This window comes from Malania oleifera, chromosome 6 (genome assembly GCF_029873635.1).
Source record: "Malania oleifera isolate guangnan ecotype guangnan chromosome 6, ASM2987363v1, whole genome shotgun sequence".
Taxonomy (NCBI): Eukaryota; Viridiplantae; Streptophyta; class Magnoliopsida; order Santalales; family Ximeniaceae; genus Malania; species Malania oleifera.
This window is the reverse complement of record NC_080422.1, coordinates 102,551,934-102,566,998: the sequence shown is the minus strand read 5'-3', so window position 1 is coordinate 102,566,998 and position 15,065 is coordinate 102,551,934. Positions and strand designations below refer to the sequence as shown.

Here is a 15,065-nt window from a genome sequence, read left to right as displayed (position 1 = left end):
AGAAGACATGTAAAAACTAAGGTTGTGTTTGGTATCACAAATTGAATTTGTGTGCTTAGGATAAAACTCAAACACAACTTTTTACTATGTTTTTGTTTAAAGTCACATAAATTTAAATTCAAGATCCAATCTCTGAAGTCCCAAAGAGGGAATTAAAATGAAGAACCTAATGCAAGGAGAGAATGAAATTGGAGAGAGAGAGAGAGAGAGAGGATGCGGAGACAAGTGAGTTGAGTGGAAGGTAAAAAAGGGGAAGGAGAGAACAAGGGAAAAATACAAAACATAAATGTGAGATGTGGCAGAATCTAGGAGCTACATAAGACAAGGCCACTGGCCAGTGGTTAAGATGGCTAAGGCTAAATGATTCACTGTTAATGTGCTAATGTCCTCGCAGGAATGCACTCAGACACCAATTACAGCAATCTAACAGGCAAAAAGCTCTGGTGAGTTGGATAACAGGCTCTTTAATTTTCAAAACATTACAACTGTGTATTGTACAAAATATTCTGCAGGACTAGATATGATCAGGCAAAACAAACATGGTCATCAATCTGATGCCTATATTGGAACACAAGTATCGTTTTACTAACACCAACTTACACCAGCAACATTGGACTTCGTGTTCATCACTTTCTGTCTCAATGCTCCATGCTTTTGGCTCTCTGATGCATATGCAGCAGGCCATCGAATGGAGAAATGAAAAGTTTGAAAACTGGTCCGCCTTCCTTTGATTCCACTGTATGCTTTTACAGCCTTCAAGCTTGAAGAACTTGGCAGTGAACAATGTGACTTTTAAGTCGGTTCCTACCAGCAAGGCTCGACCACAGGTTCGTAACGAAAGTTTTGAACTGCCCTTTTCCAGCAATAGTTTCCCACAAGTGTTCAGCTGTAGCCCCGGTAACATCTTCAGAATTTGAAACATCAACCAAGGTAATGCTCATATTATTACGAATAATACAGAGTTTTCCACTTAGTGGGACCAGTGCAGCTGCCTCTAAAGCCCTGGAATTCCCCAAATGCATCTTACTATCAATATGCTTGCTCCAAGAATCTGTTGCTTCATCATAAACTCGGAGTTTGCAGCCGTCCTTGCACTCCAAAGCATAGAGTTGGCCATTTAGTGAAGCACTAGGGTTCCTCCAGCCTGCAATCATTCCATCATAGACAGGATACCAGCTGTCAGTTTCTGGCTGGTAGGCCTCGCTCAGAACCTGTCGGTGGGAACCAAGGCCCTTCAAGAACCACTTGCCCTCGTAAACAACCCCAATGAAAGGTACCATAGCTGTACTCATATCTGAAATGTAGGACCATCTATTCTTGTTGGGATCGTAAACTTCAGCTGATCTCAAGGATCGGTGCACCCCCTCATTCTCCCCACCAGCTACATACAAGCAGTTGTTTATGACACACGAGCCAAAGAAATGTCGTCGACGAAGCATATCTGGGGCACGGTGCCACTTATTTGTGCGAGCACTATAAAAAATGACTCGTCTCATTGATCCCCGAATTGGATCCTTGCCACCAATTAAGTAGAGGTGACAGCCACTAAGAACAGCACATCCAAACCCTAGAGCTTCTGAATATTCTTTTGGGACAGGTGGGAGGGGCTGCCAGAGCTGGTATATTGGGTCAAAAGCATGCCATGATATTTTCCCATCTTTGTCTCTCTTCATAACATATATCCATTCTTCTGCAATTCCAAGACTCTTTCGGAGTGAGTAAAAAAAGTTGCCAGCCAAAAGACGGTACCATCTTTTACAGACAAGTCGAAGTTTACGGTGCTCAACTCGTGGGACTCGGATTAAGCAAGCAATGGCAAGATCATCAGGAAGCCCTGGAAGCAGAGGGGACTGGATGCGGTTCCTGTCACCACGCCCTGGTTTGTGCTTGGAAGGATGAATGGATGGTTTGATGTCAGGCTGAAGACACAGTTTTGTCCCAGGGACATATTTCTTAGCCCCGGCAACAGTTTTGAGTCCTGCATCTACTCTACATAAACATGCTGTTGTATCAACCTTCAAAAAAAAAAGAAAGAGAAGTATTATGGCAACATTTCAAGTACTTATTCACTACAATAACATCAACTTGACATGATATGGCATGCCAGTGTCGAAATTGAAGAAAAGAAAAAATCCATAATACAAGTACAAGCATACAAGCACTGGTTAGGACTTCAGGTATTCGGACAAGGAGAAACATCTCAACCAAGTAGGTCATCTCTGGCTTAATTGCAAATGTATGAAACAGAAACTTTTAAACTTTGCCAAACATGACAAGGAGAAACATCTCAACCAAGTAGGTCATCTCTGGCTTAATTGCAAATGTATGAAACAGAAAGTTTTAAACTTTGCCAAACATTGCTATGTTATTTAGCAACACTTCTAAATACTTGTTAAGAGTAGTTTTGACTTTACCTTTATGAACTATGACATGCTGTTCCACACAAGTAAATTTTCTCAAAATATAAACTTATCATTTTTTTTTTTAAAAGAAAAATATAATTAATGAATGACAATTCAAAGCAGTTAGGTGAAGCAGGAGTGGTAGCGGATGTGCAGGTGTGGGGAAGCATTGGGGAGGGGGTTGAATGTAGAAGACTCAAAGGTTAGAGGGGACTATGTAAAATATATAGTTTCGGAAAATATGTATAAAATTATAAAATATGAAATAAGATAAAATTGAGACTAGACTTTAGAAAGCGCGAGGCTCTAAACCACACATCAGTGGAGGAGCTAAGGTGCATCTCACAAGGATCAACTAACTGTTGAACCTTCGAGCGAAAGATGCCCAAGATGTAGATGCAGCCTCCTGTGTATGTTATGACAAGCCAATAAATGGTTACGAATGAATAAAGACAATATAGTTTATTTTTCACACTGTCCTTTATTTTGATCAACTAGCTAATTCATACATCCAGCCTTAGGGAGCAAAAGTAAGATTAAAAATTGGCAAGGGAATTGTCCTAAAGGCTACTAGGAAAGTTCCCCTCCAATTTTTTAATCCTATTCCCCCTGAAAAATACCCTCGCAGATATTCATAGAATATAAAGGTCTGTTTAGTTGTGGAAAATAGTTTTTGTTTATTCATTTTCAGTTTTCCAAAGAATTATAAAAATTCTAGCTTACTTTTCAGTTTTACAAGATTTGTAGTAAAAAGAAAGGAAATAAAGGACCTGTTTAGTTGGGGAAAACAATTCTCATATTTCATTCTAGATTTCTAAAAAATTACAAAATCACTTTTTTTTTTTTTCAATTTTCCATATATAAGAAGTCAGAAATATAGAAAATAATAAAAAGATGTTTCCATCTTTTTTATACAAATTTAGGAAATTGAAAAACAAGGTGTATTTTTTGTAATTATTTGAAAAGTTGGAAATGGAAAACAAAATTATTTTCCAAACATGAGCAGTGCCAAAACTTTTTATTGTTTTCTGATTATTTTTTTAAAACAAATTTTGCAAAACTGAAAAATAATCTGGACTTTTTTTAAATTCCTTGGAAAATTAAAAATGGAAAATGAAAACTGTTTTCCACGACTAAATAGGCTCTACCATTTTTTGTTAGAACAAATAGTAGTAAACTAACAAATTCAAGAAATTCAAAAAGTGAGACAGATAAATTTAAGTGATTTAACTCCAAAACAAAGATGATGTTCCAAGTTACCCTACATTGATGAGTTAGACACGTGAATTAACTTCTATTTTATTTTTCTTATGCAGTAAAGAGTTAAATTCTAAGAATGCTAAAAAAAGAAAAATAGAGTGATAAGTGGAAGTGGTTAACTTGGAAATTTAAAGAAAATTCATATAATTGGGGAAATATAAAATGAAAGAAATAAAGTGAGGTAAATGAATGCACAAACTGCATACCAGTCCTCTTTATACCATTAAACTATCTTCTAGATTTCTATGGCATGTTAAGAATTCTCATGCAGACATTGAAAATATTTATAAAAAAAAAAAAAGGAAAAAAAGAAGAAAAGATGTTGAAGCAAACCCGGGAGCAGCTATTTATATTTTAGGGCAAAAGACAATGACTTCTCCTGAGATTTCAAAAATTCCAAGGATCTCTCTTGAGGTTTCAAAAATTCTAGGGACCTACCCTTAGGTTTGCAAAAAAGATACAAACCTTCCCTCGTATTTTGAGAAAAGACAAGTTTTTTAAAGGGAGGTCTGTGAAATTTTTGAAACCTCAGGGGAGGTCGATGGCATATATGAAACCTTAGGGTAGGTCTTTGTCTTTTTGCCAAAGGTGAGAGTCTTTTGCCTTATATTTTAATAGAAGCCCTTATTATTCCACCATATATTGCTTCATTTCAACAAAATTGCTTTATCCAAGGGGCAATATATACTGAAAATTTACTATTGTCATTGTGACAAATTGGAACTCATGTGGTGAAGGCCTCATTTTTTTTTTTTTTTTAATAAATTTTTAAGATAATAAGATCAGCTATATTAGATAGAAATAAGGGAAGGTACAACACGCGGGGACCAAATAACAACGAAAGATCAACGAAGAAAAAAAAAAAAGAGAAAAAAGAAAGAAGGAAAAAAAAAAAGAAAAACTCAAGGTTGAAAAATAAACCCAAACAAAATTAACCAAGGAAATCCCTTTTCAAACCCTTCTTTCCAATCATAATTTACTGAGCTCTTCAAATTCGCTAATTCCCTTTGACCCTTTATCTTTTGGCTTTTGCCACCATCCACGCGCACTTCATTGCCTCTAAAATCAGTCAGTTTTAAATCCATTTTATCCAAAAGATCTCGAGCTTCTACCTCCTTAAAAATTTCCTCCAACAGTGCAGGCAAAATTCCATCCCCACACTGTAAATTATTAACCAGCCCATCATTTTAAAAAATAGATGTTCCCTCCAAGCCGTCCAATGGATAAATCCCCTAGTTCGTCACAAGGATCAGAAGCATAACCATATTGTTCTTGAATCTCATCCAACAACAGCCTCCCCGACCACAGTCAAGCTCACTAATATCATCACTCTCTGAATTTGAAAAATCCTCCCATTTCATCTCCTTTCCTTTACTTGCCCCATTACTACCCCTAATTTCCTTCTTTGCATGAGAGTCTTCCACTAAGCTAAATTCTCCTTTAGAATCTCTCTTTAATATCTTTGGTGCAGTGACTCGTAAGATTTTTCTCTCTTATCATCAAGCACCTTCCTCATCTCTGCACCCATATGAGCTGCCCTCCAACGAGCATAAACCTTGTTGCCCTCAAATCTATTAGAATTCAGATGAAAGACATCAGAATTCACCCCCCCAAGCCCACTTCCAATTTTTTACTCCTTTCCACCCCCACCCTTTAATCCCTCTTTGAAACTAGTCTCATCTTCAACATCACAATATTGTTTTGAAACTAACCAGCTAATATTCGGGTTTTATTTTGAAGCTTGATCAATTCAATTTGTATCTTAGAGAGCTGGAGCCTGTGGTAAAGGCCTCATTCTCTTATCCTTCTTTCAAATAGCTTTGAATTATTTGATCAAACACCCATTTGAGCGCGCACACACACAAAGAAAGAAAACATAAGATCAACTGAGGAACCAAAGAATTGATTGTTGTATCATACTCATTGCATACATGTGCAATGTAATTATTGCAGCAGATCGCAACTCTTGGTTGGTCATAATTCTAAAAATCATAAAGAGCCCTAAAGTGATAGGCCAACCTGATCTAAAAGCGGTGGTGAGAGATGCCCCATTTAAACACTTCAACCATCATTTATAAATAGATGCAACCTCTAGATGTAAAGGCGAAATTTGTAACAATGACAAATCCAGTAAATAAAATAATAAAATGCACTGTCAATGGTAAAAATTGAAAGGCTACTTTATGACGAACAATTTCTTCACTCATCAACTGGAGAGAATGTGAAAACAGACCATGTTTAAATAGGGCAAAGTGCACTATATGGCAGAATAAATCTTCCTTAAAATCAACAAAAATATAGGCAAAAATTCATGATAATAACATTCTCAAAGAAGAATGTAAGATGCCAATCAATGAACATCCTTGAATCATGCACAAACAATAAATCTGAAGGAAACCAGTAATTGGGTGGACAGTCATAGCTCACAAAGTCACTGCTTGACCTAAAAGCTTTTGGAGTTGGGCCCAACAATGCAATATTAGGCTATCAAACACTCTCCCTCATGTTCAATCCCAGCTCGCAGATGAAGATCAACAAATTGAACTACAATAAGTATAACAAGAAAAAAAACACGGATCACAAGGCCTAAACCAAGGAACTCCTGAAACTAGAAATAGCCACTTGACCTAAAAGCTTAGATTGTTAGGATTGGGGTGCAATGATGCATATTCAGCAATTTAATTGGAAGCAACAACACCGTAAGAAACACTTAAAATTTGTCATTCCATGGTCTTTTCACTACACAAAAGGTAGAACCTAAATTGCCAATAAGAGGGAACACACACTGATCACAAGACTTGAACGCAAGACGTCTTGGAACTAGAAGTAAAGTCATCAATTAACCCAAAAGCTAAAGCTGTTAGAATTGGGTGACAACAATGAGTACTGGGATATTTAACAGGAAGCAGCAGTAACAAAGTAGAAAAACACTTAAATTTTAGCAGATATGCCATTATTCTTACAGTTTGCACTAATTTCAGTGAAATCATTCCATGGGATTTCCACTAAACAAAAGAAACACTATTCCCAATAATATTCTCACTGCGCAAGCCTGCAAATACACACAAAAACTGCATTCAAATCCGTTTACAGAGTCGCAACACATACATAAAACAAACACAAACAGCCACACACTCAGAGAGAGAGAGAGAGAGAGAGAGCTTAAAAAATGAGGTGGCTCAGGAAGTTCAAAAGTTGAAAATAAAAGGCAAAATGGATTCTTACAAGATTCATACTAAAAATCAATTGGTCGATAATTCAACAACTAAATAAATAGCACTATATATAATAAAAGAAAAAGAAACAGTACTAGCCAACCATAAGAATAAGACACTTCCGAACTACAAAAACCATATGGAAGCATAGCATAGAAATGTGTGTGTGTGTGTGTGTTTGTTTGTGCGTGTGTGTAGGTTTACATTCCATCACGGACAACAAACTATGATACAATCAAAGCATAAAATTTGCAGAAAGGAAAAAAAATTACCAGAGGAGGTTGAATCACTCTGTCCATTTTCTTCATTCAAGACCTGGTCAATTGCACATATATCAAAAACCCAACACCCAAATCAAACACTCATCCGTCGATCATCATGATTCAGACCCTGCATAAGAAGTACATGATCAGAAATGCATATAGTTCACAACAAACCTGCCATAATCACTCCAAATTTAATATTCACAGTCGAAGTAGAACCTGATCTTTGAAAATTTGTACAGAATCTCTCACCAAGTCTGGGTTTGTGTCGGAAGAGAAGAAATAAAGCGAAGTCTCGATTTGCACAAGAAGCTCCTTAGCTCTTAATTTCCAAAACCAATCTCCAGAATCAAGAATCCATATCATTAGAACTCGATTAAACGCAAAGTAATTAACCCCACAAGCTGGGTCTTTCGCAGGCAAAAACCAAAAACCACAGTGAGCACAATCATGTGATACCACAGAACCAGCATTACCATCAGTACACCTCCACGAATAATTTCCAAAACCAAAAACCCACGTAGAAAAACCTTGCACGATCACCTGCCATGGCTTCAAGCGAAGAAAATCAGAAACCCCAAATCGCACCCATCGAAGAAATTCCAAACCCCAAAATGCGGGACAGCGCTAAATGGGGGAAAAAAGCACTGAAATAGCAGATGAGATACAGTCATCCAGACCCCCTCTCTCCATTAATTCTCAGTGGAGAATAGGGCCCATCACATCAACTCAGCGGCGCAACACACCAAGCACAAGATTGTGTTTAAGACGAGACGTACAGAGACAGCAGCAAAAGCAAACCTAAACCATTAAAGAAGGTGAGAATGAAGGGGTCTGCATGGCGTGCTTGTAGTTCTATTATAGAAATGAGGAACAAATCACAGAACCATTGGACAACAGCTCTTGTTGGAAAATTCAGAGAGAGAGAGAGATAGATGGAAGAAAAATCAAGGGTCAAAATAGGTTTTCTTGCTCATTAAAACTGATGCAGACATTGGGCAAAGATTCAAAAAATGAAAATTTGATGGGTCCCTCATCCCTCAAATCCTCTTAATTATGGAAAAAAAAACTTTTTTTCCCTCCTGTTTATGGACCCCAGCACATCAAACCCTGCCTACTCCACAAAGGGTATTTGCAGTCATTCAGGAAAATTAGGGTTCCACCATGGTGTGCTGATCATCACTCTGGACCATGGATCGCTGCTCATCCTACTGAGATGAGATTAGTGTGATTGGATTATGATAGTCACAGCCATCACATCTGTGCCTCTGCTTTTCTTAGTGGAAGGAAGAATTAATGAGCAGTGTTTCTTTTATAATTTTTAATCACTGAATGTGTGTGGACATGATTTCCAGTGTCCATCAGTTTGACTTCTGATGCAAATTTTGTGGGCTTGACTTCATTCCATGCAAGTTTGAGGGATGGCATACATGGTCTTTCATGTAGGTGAACTGTACATTGTCCGTTGAGTCCTCTGTTTTTATGTTTTCACCGCTTAGGAACAAGATAGTAATTGAATGGTATACTTCTTTTTGTGTCCACCCTCAAGTTACATGCTCAAAGTTGAGAAGTTTGAAATGTGGTGGGGTAGAATTTTGTAAAAGAAGTATTGAATACTTGAGTTTTAATTTTCAAAGGATTGAAGGAGGGGAAAAGATCAATGAAAGAGAAATACATATTATTCCTCTTTAACATACACATGTCCTACATTGTGTTATAAATGCCAAAGATATTTTGCTTGACTTATTCATCATCTCCTTCTAGAGAAATTTTGAATGGAAGAAAAATTGAGCTACTAGTAATTATGAAAATTAGGCTCAATTTGACTCTAATATTTTAAGAGAAACTTAAATTCGATTATTCAAGACTTTGAAGAGTCAAGTAAAATCTTTGCACATTTTAATCATACGCCTTGGCCTTGGGAGTGAGAAGATCTCATTAAGAACCTAAAGTTCTAGAGGATGAAACCTTCAATCAGTAACAATTGCCAACAAAAGACACATTTGGACATATCATATAAGATTTTTTTTTCTAGTATGTTTCATAGGATTTGAGATTAACCTCTTGTGTTTTCCAAAACAACATTTCTCTATTATGTTATGGAAACAAATGATGACAATTTATGTTAAAATAGTAATTGTGTTGTAGCGGTCGCAATTGTTTTGAATATGACATTAGTGATAGCGGTCGCAAGTCAAGGGAATGTTTCGATTGGATTTGTTGGGATTTCTTTCTTTGCGCTCGTGATACTTTGTGCTGGTGTTTGTGAAAGTTGGAGTGGTTGGTCTATTCCTCCAGTTCTTCCAGAATTTTGTTTATTTTCTACTTATAGTTGTTTAGTTCTTATTTATGTTTTGTTGTTGGTAATTGGTTTATTGATTTTGAATAAGTTGGTTAAGTCAGTTTTAGATTCTTGGGGTTTGCTTTCCCCAAGTCTCAAGGTTGGAACCACGGTATTCTTCTACCATAAATGAGGAGTTTTCTAATAAAGATAGGAGGTGCTGCCATCTTTTTTCAAAAAAAATAAAAATAAAACAAAAAAAAATGACATTAGTGATAGCAATTTTCTTGGTCATGAATTCGAAATTTTGCATTTTTTTAATTACAAATGCAATTTAAAATAAAAATAAAAATCATAAATGTAACAAAAAAATATCATTACATGTTTTTGATTTGAAGTTCTAAATACACACTTTCAAGCATGCTTTAGAGTCTGTACTCTATATCAAGACAATATTAAACAGTAAAAACATAAGCAGTTTAAACCACATAACATATAAAATAGTGTACATATATATTTCTATTTACACATAAATCATGCACTACTCTCTCGATCCCATCCTTGGAAGCTCGCACTTTACTCCTTTAATTCTATTTGGTGTGATGCCTAAAAAAATCCAAATTGTTAGCATTTGTAGGCTTGATTTACGGAGACAACCTTCTCAAGCCTTTTTGTATCATGTAGCGACCCGAAAATTCTACTACATTTTTTTATTTCTCTTTTTCATACTGCTAAAGACATTAAATTACTCTGATACCAATAATCATATCCACAATGTCATCCCGGACCCAAAGTGGGTACTGGGGATACCTGTCCATAAATACATACTATCTATGTAGCGGAAAACAAAATATCCCTAAACCTTATATATAATACCAGAGTACTACTATCTCCATAAATATACATGTGCATCCCCCCAAAAACCATCAATTGTCCTAGGGATTATACAAACGCATCTCCTAGCTCAACACTTACCCTGAATTTAGGATTGTACCAACACCTCCTCTACCTCGGAGTTCACTCCGCTCGCTTGTCTGGGTGTCCTAAAATGTTTGAATTCTGGGGCGAGATACCTCTCAGTAAGTGAGATAGATTATCATTAGTGTGTGGTAACATGAGTTCTGTTGACCTTATTGGTCACGCCCGGTTTTGATTATGACAAATATTCATTGTATCTAATGAGTGTTTGAGATTTTGTACAGGATCTAAGGGTGATAAGATCAAGATGTGCACAAAGTAAGAAAAGCTTGAAGACCAAATCATATTCATTGTAATGTATTTATATTGGTCTGTAATAGTAAGTAGGTATTTGGTTTGTAATAAGCTCACACACATCACATGTATGATTTACTACGTAAGCTTAAAGCGAACCATGAATGAGAAAGGACCTTAGAAAGACCCTAGGGCGTACCCTTCGGTCGACTGACACCAGACTTTTTCGGTGTCTTCAAATTGGACCCCAAGTGACCTTAAGACACACACAAATACACATATGTTTGTTAGGCACTTGAATAGGACTTGTTTGGGTCAATACGGGACCAAAATGCACACGTAGTGCACTTTCGATCGACCGGCCAACTCAGTTCACTTTGGCCTGGTCGACCGAACCGGCCTTGGGTCAACAGTTTGACCAAGGCCCGGTCAACCGAACTTCACAGTTCATTTCTTGCCGGTCGACCGAACCACCTCAGAGTCAACGTTTTGACCTCCCGGTCGACCGACGACTTTTGTACTCCAACTACCTGGTCGACCGGAGGGTCCTCGGGAGAATTCCCAGCGGTTTGGTTAATCGAACCATGCTGTTCAAAAAGGCCCGGTCGACCGAACCTCGAAAATTTGGAAAATCGCCTTGCCTCGGTCGACCGACCTTTCAGTTCAAAAGTCCCCTGGTCGACCGAGCCATTTGAGTCTTGGTCGACTGAACCATTTCTGGTCGACCGGACCTCTCGGGTTGCCCTGATTTTTTACCACAGTTAATATTTTTTAAACAGGATTAAAATGCCTTAAACGTCATTAAACTTTTCTAATAATACCCAATAGGTCCCCAACGGTCATATTTCCTTCCATGGCTATATATAGGTGATCATTTGCAAAGATTAAGAGGGATTAGCCACTTTGATTAGGAAAAATTCTTTGAAAAACCAAAATCCTATAATACTCATTTCCAAGCTTCACATACTCAATCTTACCTTTCCATATTGCCTACATCATTTGTAAGTTGGTTTTGAGTATTTGTCTTGATTGGTTTGCTCTCTTATCTTTGGATTGTTTGACTTATTTTTTAGGGCTAAACCTTAAGTGTTCTTAGGGGACTTTGGTAATAAGTCTCTCCTAAGAAGACTTATATAAAACTTCTAAGTATTGCATATTCATTGCAATATCTTAAGAAGTTTGTATTTGTATTTTGGTTGCAAAAAACATTTTCAAATATCTACTGTGTTTGTATCTTGAAAATATTTGATGAGATATTTGCTTATGTGATAAAATCTTTGTTGCAATATTCGTTAACTCATATATCCTTTGTTGAATACAAAAATTGAATAATCTTTTTGCAAACCAAACATATACACTTCAAGAGCATCATACAATTAAGAAAACCCGCTCTTTGAAATATACACATATATTGCTTAGCTAGTATCTCTGTGTGAACTTCTTACCTGAATATCTTGTGATACAAAGATCATATTGTTTGCACTCTCACGCGCTCATTACAACGATAGTAAATCTATTTGAGAGTTGACATCTTAGACCACATTGAGCTTACATATTGAATCATACTGTGGTGTTTGTAATTGCGCGTATTTGGGTACACATCTGCTTTATTTGAAAGCTTATTCATAGTACCATTTGATTGTATTTCAAATACTATTGTATTTCCAAGCACGGGCCTAAAGAGGGAGACTAGCCCTGGAATAGTCCCGGATTGGCTTAGATCCGGTTAGGAAAGTTAGGTGCGTCGTCCTGTTAAGGCGTGTAGGTTGAGGTCAGCCCCGCTAATTGACCTGGTTAAGGTTGAGGTCAGCCCTGTGATAATTTGACCTGGTTGTAAACAGTGCCGCTCCACCCTTAAGTGAGCTATTAGTGAAACCCTCCTGCTTCCGAGCTAGAGGCGGGGACGTAGGCACAGTTGGCCGAACCCCGATAACATATCGTGTGTTCATTTACATTTCCGCACTTTATACTTACCGCACATGTATGTTATGGGTGAATGATGCGTATGAATTAAATTCCATATTATATTTATCTACGCATTCAGAAATTGAATAGACTGACCCTAGGTTTTGTATATACTGCTGTTCATCTGGTTTAACCTAGGCGATAAATTTTAAATTCCAATTCACCCCCTCTCTTGGGAATATACCAATTTTAACAAGTTCTATTGTGTATCATAAATATATATGTTGTACATAATTAACTATAACATGATTATCTGTATATGATAAATCAGGTAAAACGGTTCTTATTCTTATGTAAGTCTAGAGAAATCATATTTCTGACATAAACATATTGTGTTATAATAAATTACTAAAAATATGTAAATCATCTGCTATAACTGTATAATACCAAAATTTTCCCTTAGATGGATAACTAACTAATATTATGTATTACTCTCACATGATTGGGTTGTGCGACCCATAGGCGGGACTTAGCAATAGTTGGTTTGCCACGTTAAGCCAAAACTGACTCGTATGTAAGTACGATCGGTCTGCCCAGTGTAACGACCCGCTCCTTTTTCGCATATTATTTTTTTTTTATATAAATAAATTATCATCACATCATACATTCCAGCTCAGCAGGACACAATCCACCTGGACCCGTGGGCACCAGGGATATAACAAAACATACAGCAGAAGCCTACGCAGCAGAAAGTACAAAATTATATACATCTCATCACAATGTGCATAACACATACCAGAGTCACTACAATTACTATCTCACAGTATATACATCCCAAAAATGAAATCTAGGGACAATCCCCACAAAAACCTAACTGTCCCTACCAAAAACTTACCCTTCCAAAGAGGGCAACCAACTGATCTAGATCAGCGGGGCTTTTCCCGCTCTCCTATCAGGGGCTCCTGAAAAATGTATAAGATTTAGGGGTGAGACACCTCTCAGTAAGGGAAATAAACTAATACCAGTGTGTGGCAACATGAGTATTCTGTGTTCTACATATACCATACATAACATATTCAATACTGTTTATCAAATCTGGGAAAACATATGCATATCAACACATAGCAGAATATACTGCATTTTCATAAACATATCTCATCTCATACACTAATAATAACATAAAACAATCCTGGTAGGTTAGCTGGCTGTTGTCATGTATTACCCCCACATGACTGGGTTGTGTGGCCCGAAGGCGGGACTTGACAATAGTTGGCCGACCACTGCCAAGTCAAACAGTAGTCTGTAGGTCCGATGGGTCTACCCAGACTGGTCCGTACACCAGGGGCGATAACAGCACACTTCTTGAAAATAACCACATCGACCATCCAATCTCACACCACTTCGTACAGCGGCGTTAACACAGATATCATGATCACGAAGACCATGGACACATAACAACGGTACCGTGCAAGTGCTAGCCTAGACCAAGCCAACCAGGTTCTGATATCATATACATATACTAAAATCGTGATACATAAATATCTCATATCATTTATTTTCGCATCAATCATATCATTTCACATATATACGTGTATCATAAAAATCATAGGCTCGTGCGCCGGTATTACACATTTTAATATAGCACGGCCCGTACGCCGGCAAATCACATAGCACAGCCCGTACACTGGCAATCCACATAGCACGGCCCATACGCCGGCAATCACATAGCACAGCCCGTATGCTGGCAAATCACATAGCACAGCCCATACGCTGGCAAATCTCATCCACATAGCACGGCCCATACGCCGGCAAATCACATATACATATAAAAATATCTCGGCCCGTACGCCGGTTTTCCATCATAGAAATCCATATCATCCCCATTCCAAAAAAAAACAGTACAAAACATTTTTATACTCATGCCACACTAAACAAATTTTCCTCGTATTCAACATATCATCATTTAAACAGTATTTTCCAAATATAAATCATATATATAAATATATTTATTTTTTTCCTAAAACCAGATGCTACATATATGTATACATGCATTTTCTTAAACAAAACTAGCTTAGTTTATCCCCTTACCTGATTCCTGAAAAGCCCCTAAGAAAATCTCCCCCGTACCCACAAGGTTCTCAACTCAACACCCTGAAAATGAAAACTCGCAGAATTAAAGTCCAGTATTTTCGTACATACAACATTTTCTATAACTACCACTAAGTCAAATTCGACTTTAAAAAGTCTTACCTCAACTTAGGGATGATTTCCCACGTTCCCAATCAACACCCTGGAACTGAAAATTTTCAGTATTAAAGTTCAGTATTTTTACGCGTATATCACTTTCTTCAACTGTCAAAAATCCAAATATTGAATATAAAGCCTTACCTTGGATTTGGGATGAAATCCAATTTCGTTTTCCTGACGATCCGTTCCGGCAAACTTGTAGAGAATTTCGCCAGGAGCGTCGTGGTGGTTTCGGTTTGTCGATCCGGCGTAAAACTAACCCGAAATCGAAGAGAGAGAG

The 15,065-nt window shown here is 37.3% G+C and overlaps 1 protein-coding gene and 1 long non-coding RNA gene across 3 annotated transcripts in view; both read right to left on the bottom strand.

Annotated features, from left to right (window-relative positions):
• Positions 1–448: 448 nt before the first annotated feature.
• Positions 449–8,427, bottom strand: LOC131157234 (F-box/kelch-repeat protein At1g55270-like). Of its 2 annotated transcripts, none has more exons than XM_058111219.1 (3): positions 7,360–8,427; positions 7,150–7,267; positions 449–2,015 (listed from the first exon to the last, which is right to left on the bottom strand). In XM_058111219.1, the coding sequence occupies exons 2-3, from the start codon at positions 7,183–7,185 to the stop codon at positions 756–758; spliced, it is 1,296 nt and encodes a 431-aa protein (XP_057967202.1). In that variant the 5' UTR covers positions 7,186–7,267; positions 7,360–8,427; the 3' UTR covers positions 449–755. The 2 variants fall into 2 exon arrangements, with proteins under 2 accessions (XP_057967202.1, XP_057967203.1); XM_058111220.1 differs by having other exon boundaries at positions 7,393–8,427.
• Positions 8,428–13,289: 4,862 nt separating this feature from the next.
• LOC131157233 (uncharacterized) overlaps positions 13,290–15,065 on the bottom strand; it is a 1,870-nt gene continuing 94 nt past the window's right edge. The window contains exons 1-4 of the long non-coding RNA XR_009137243.1: positions 14,927–15,065; positions 14,789–14,834; positions 14,627–14,689; positions 13,290–13,500 (exon numbers count right to left, since the gene is read on the bottom strand). The exon at positions 14,927–15,065 is cut by the window's right edge and continues 94 nt beyond it. This is a non-coding gene — a long non-coding RNA (uncharacterized LOC131157233). The remainder of the gene's footprint in view (positions 13,501–14,626; positions 14,690–14,788; positions 14,835–14,926) is intronic.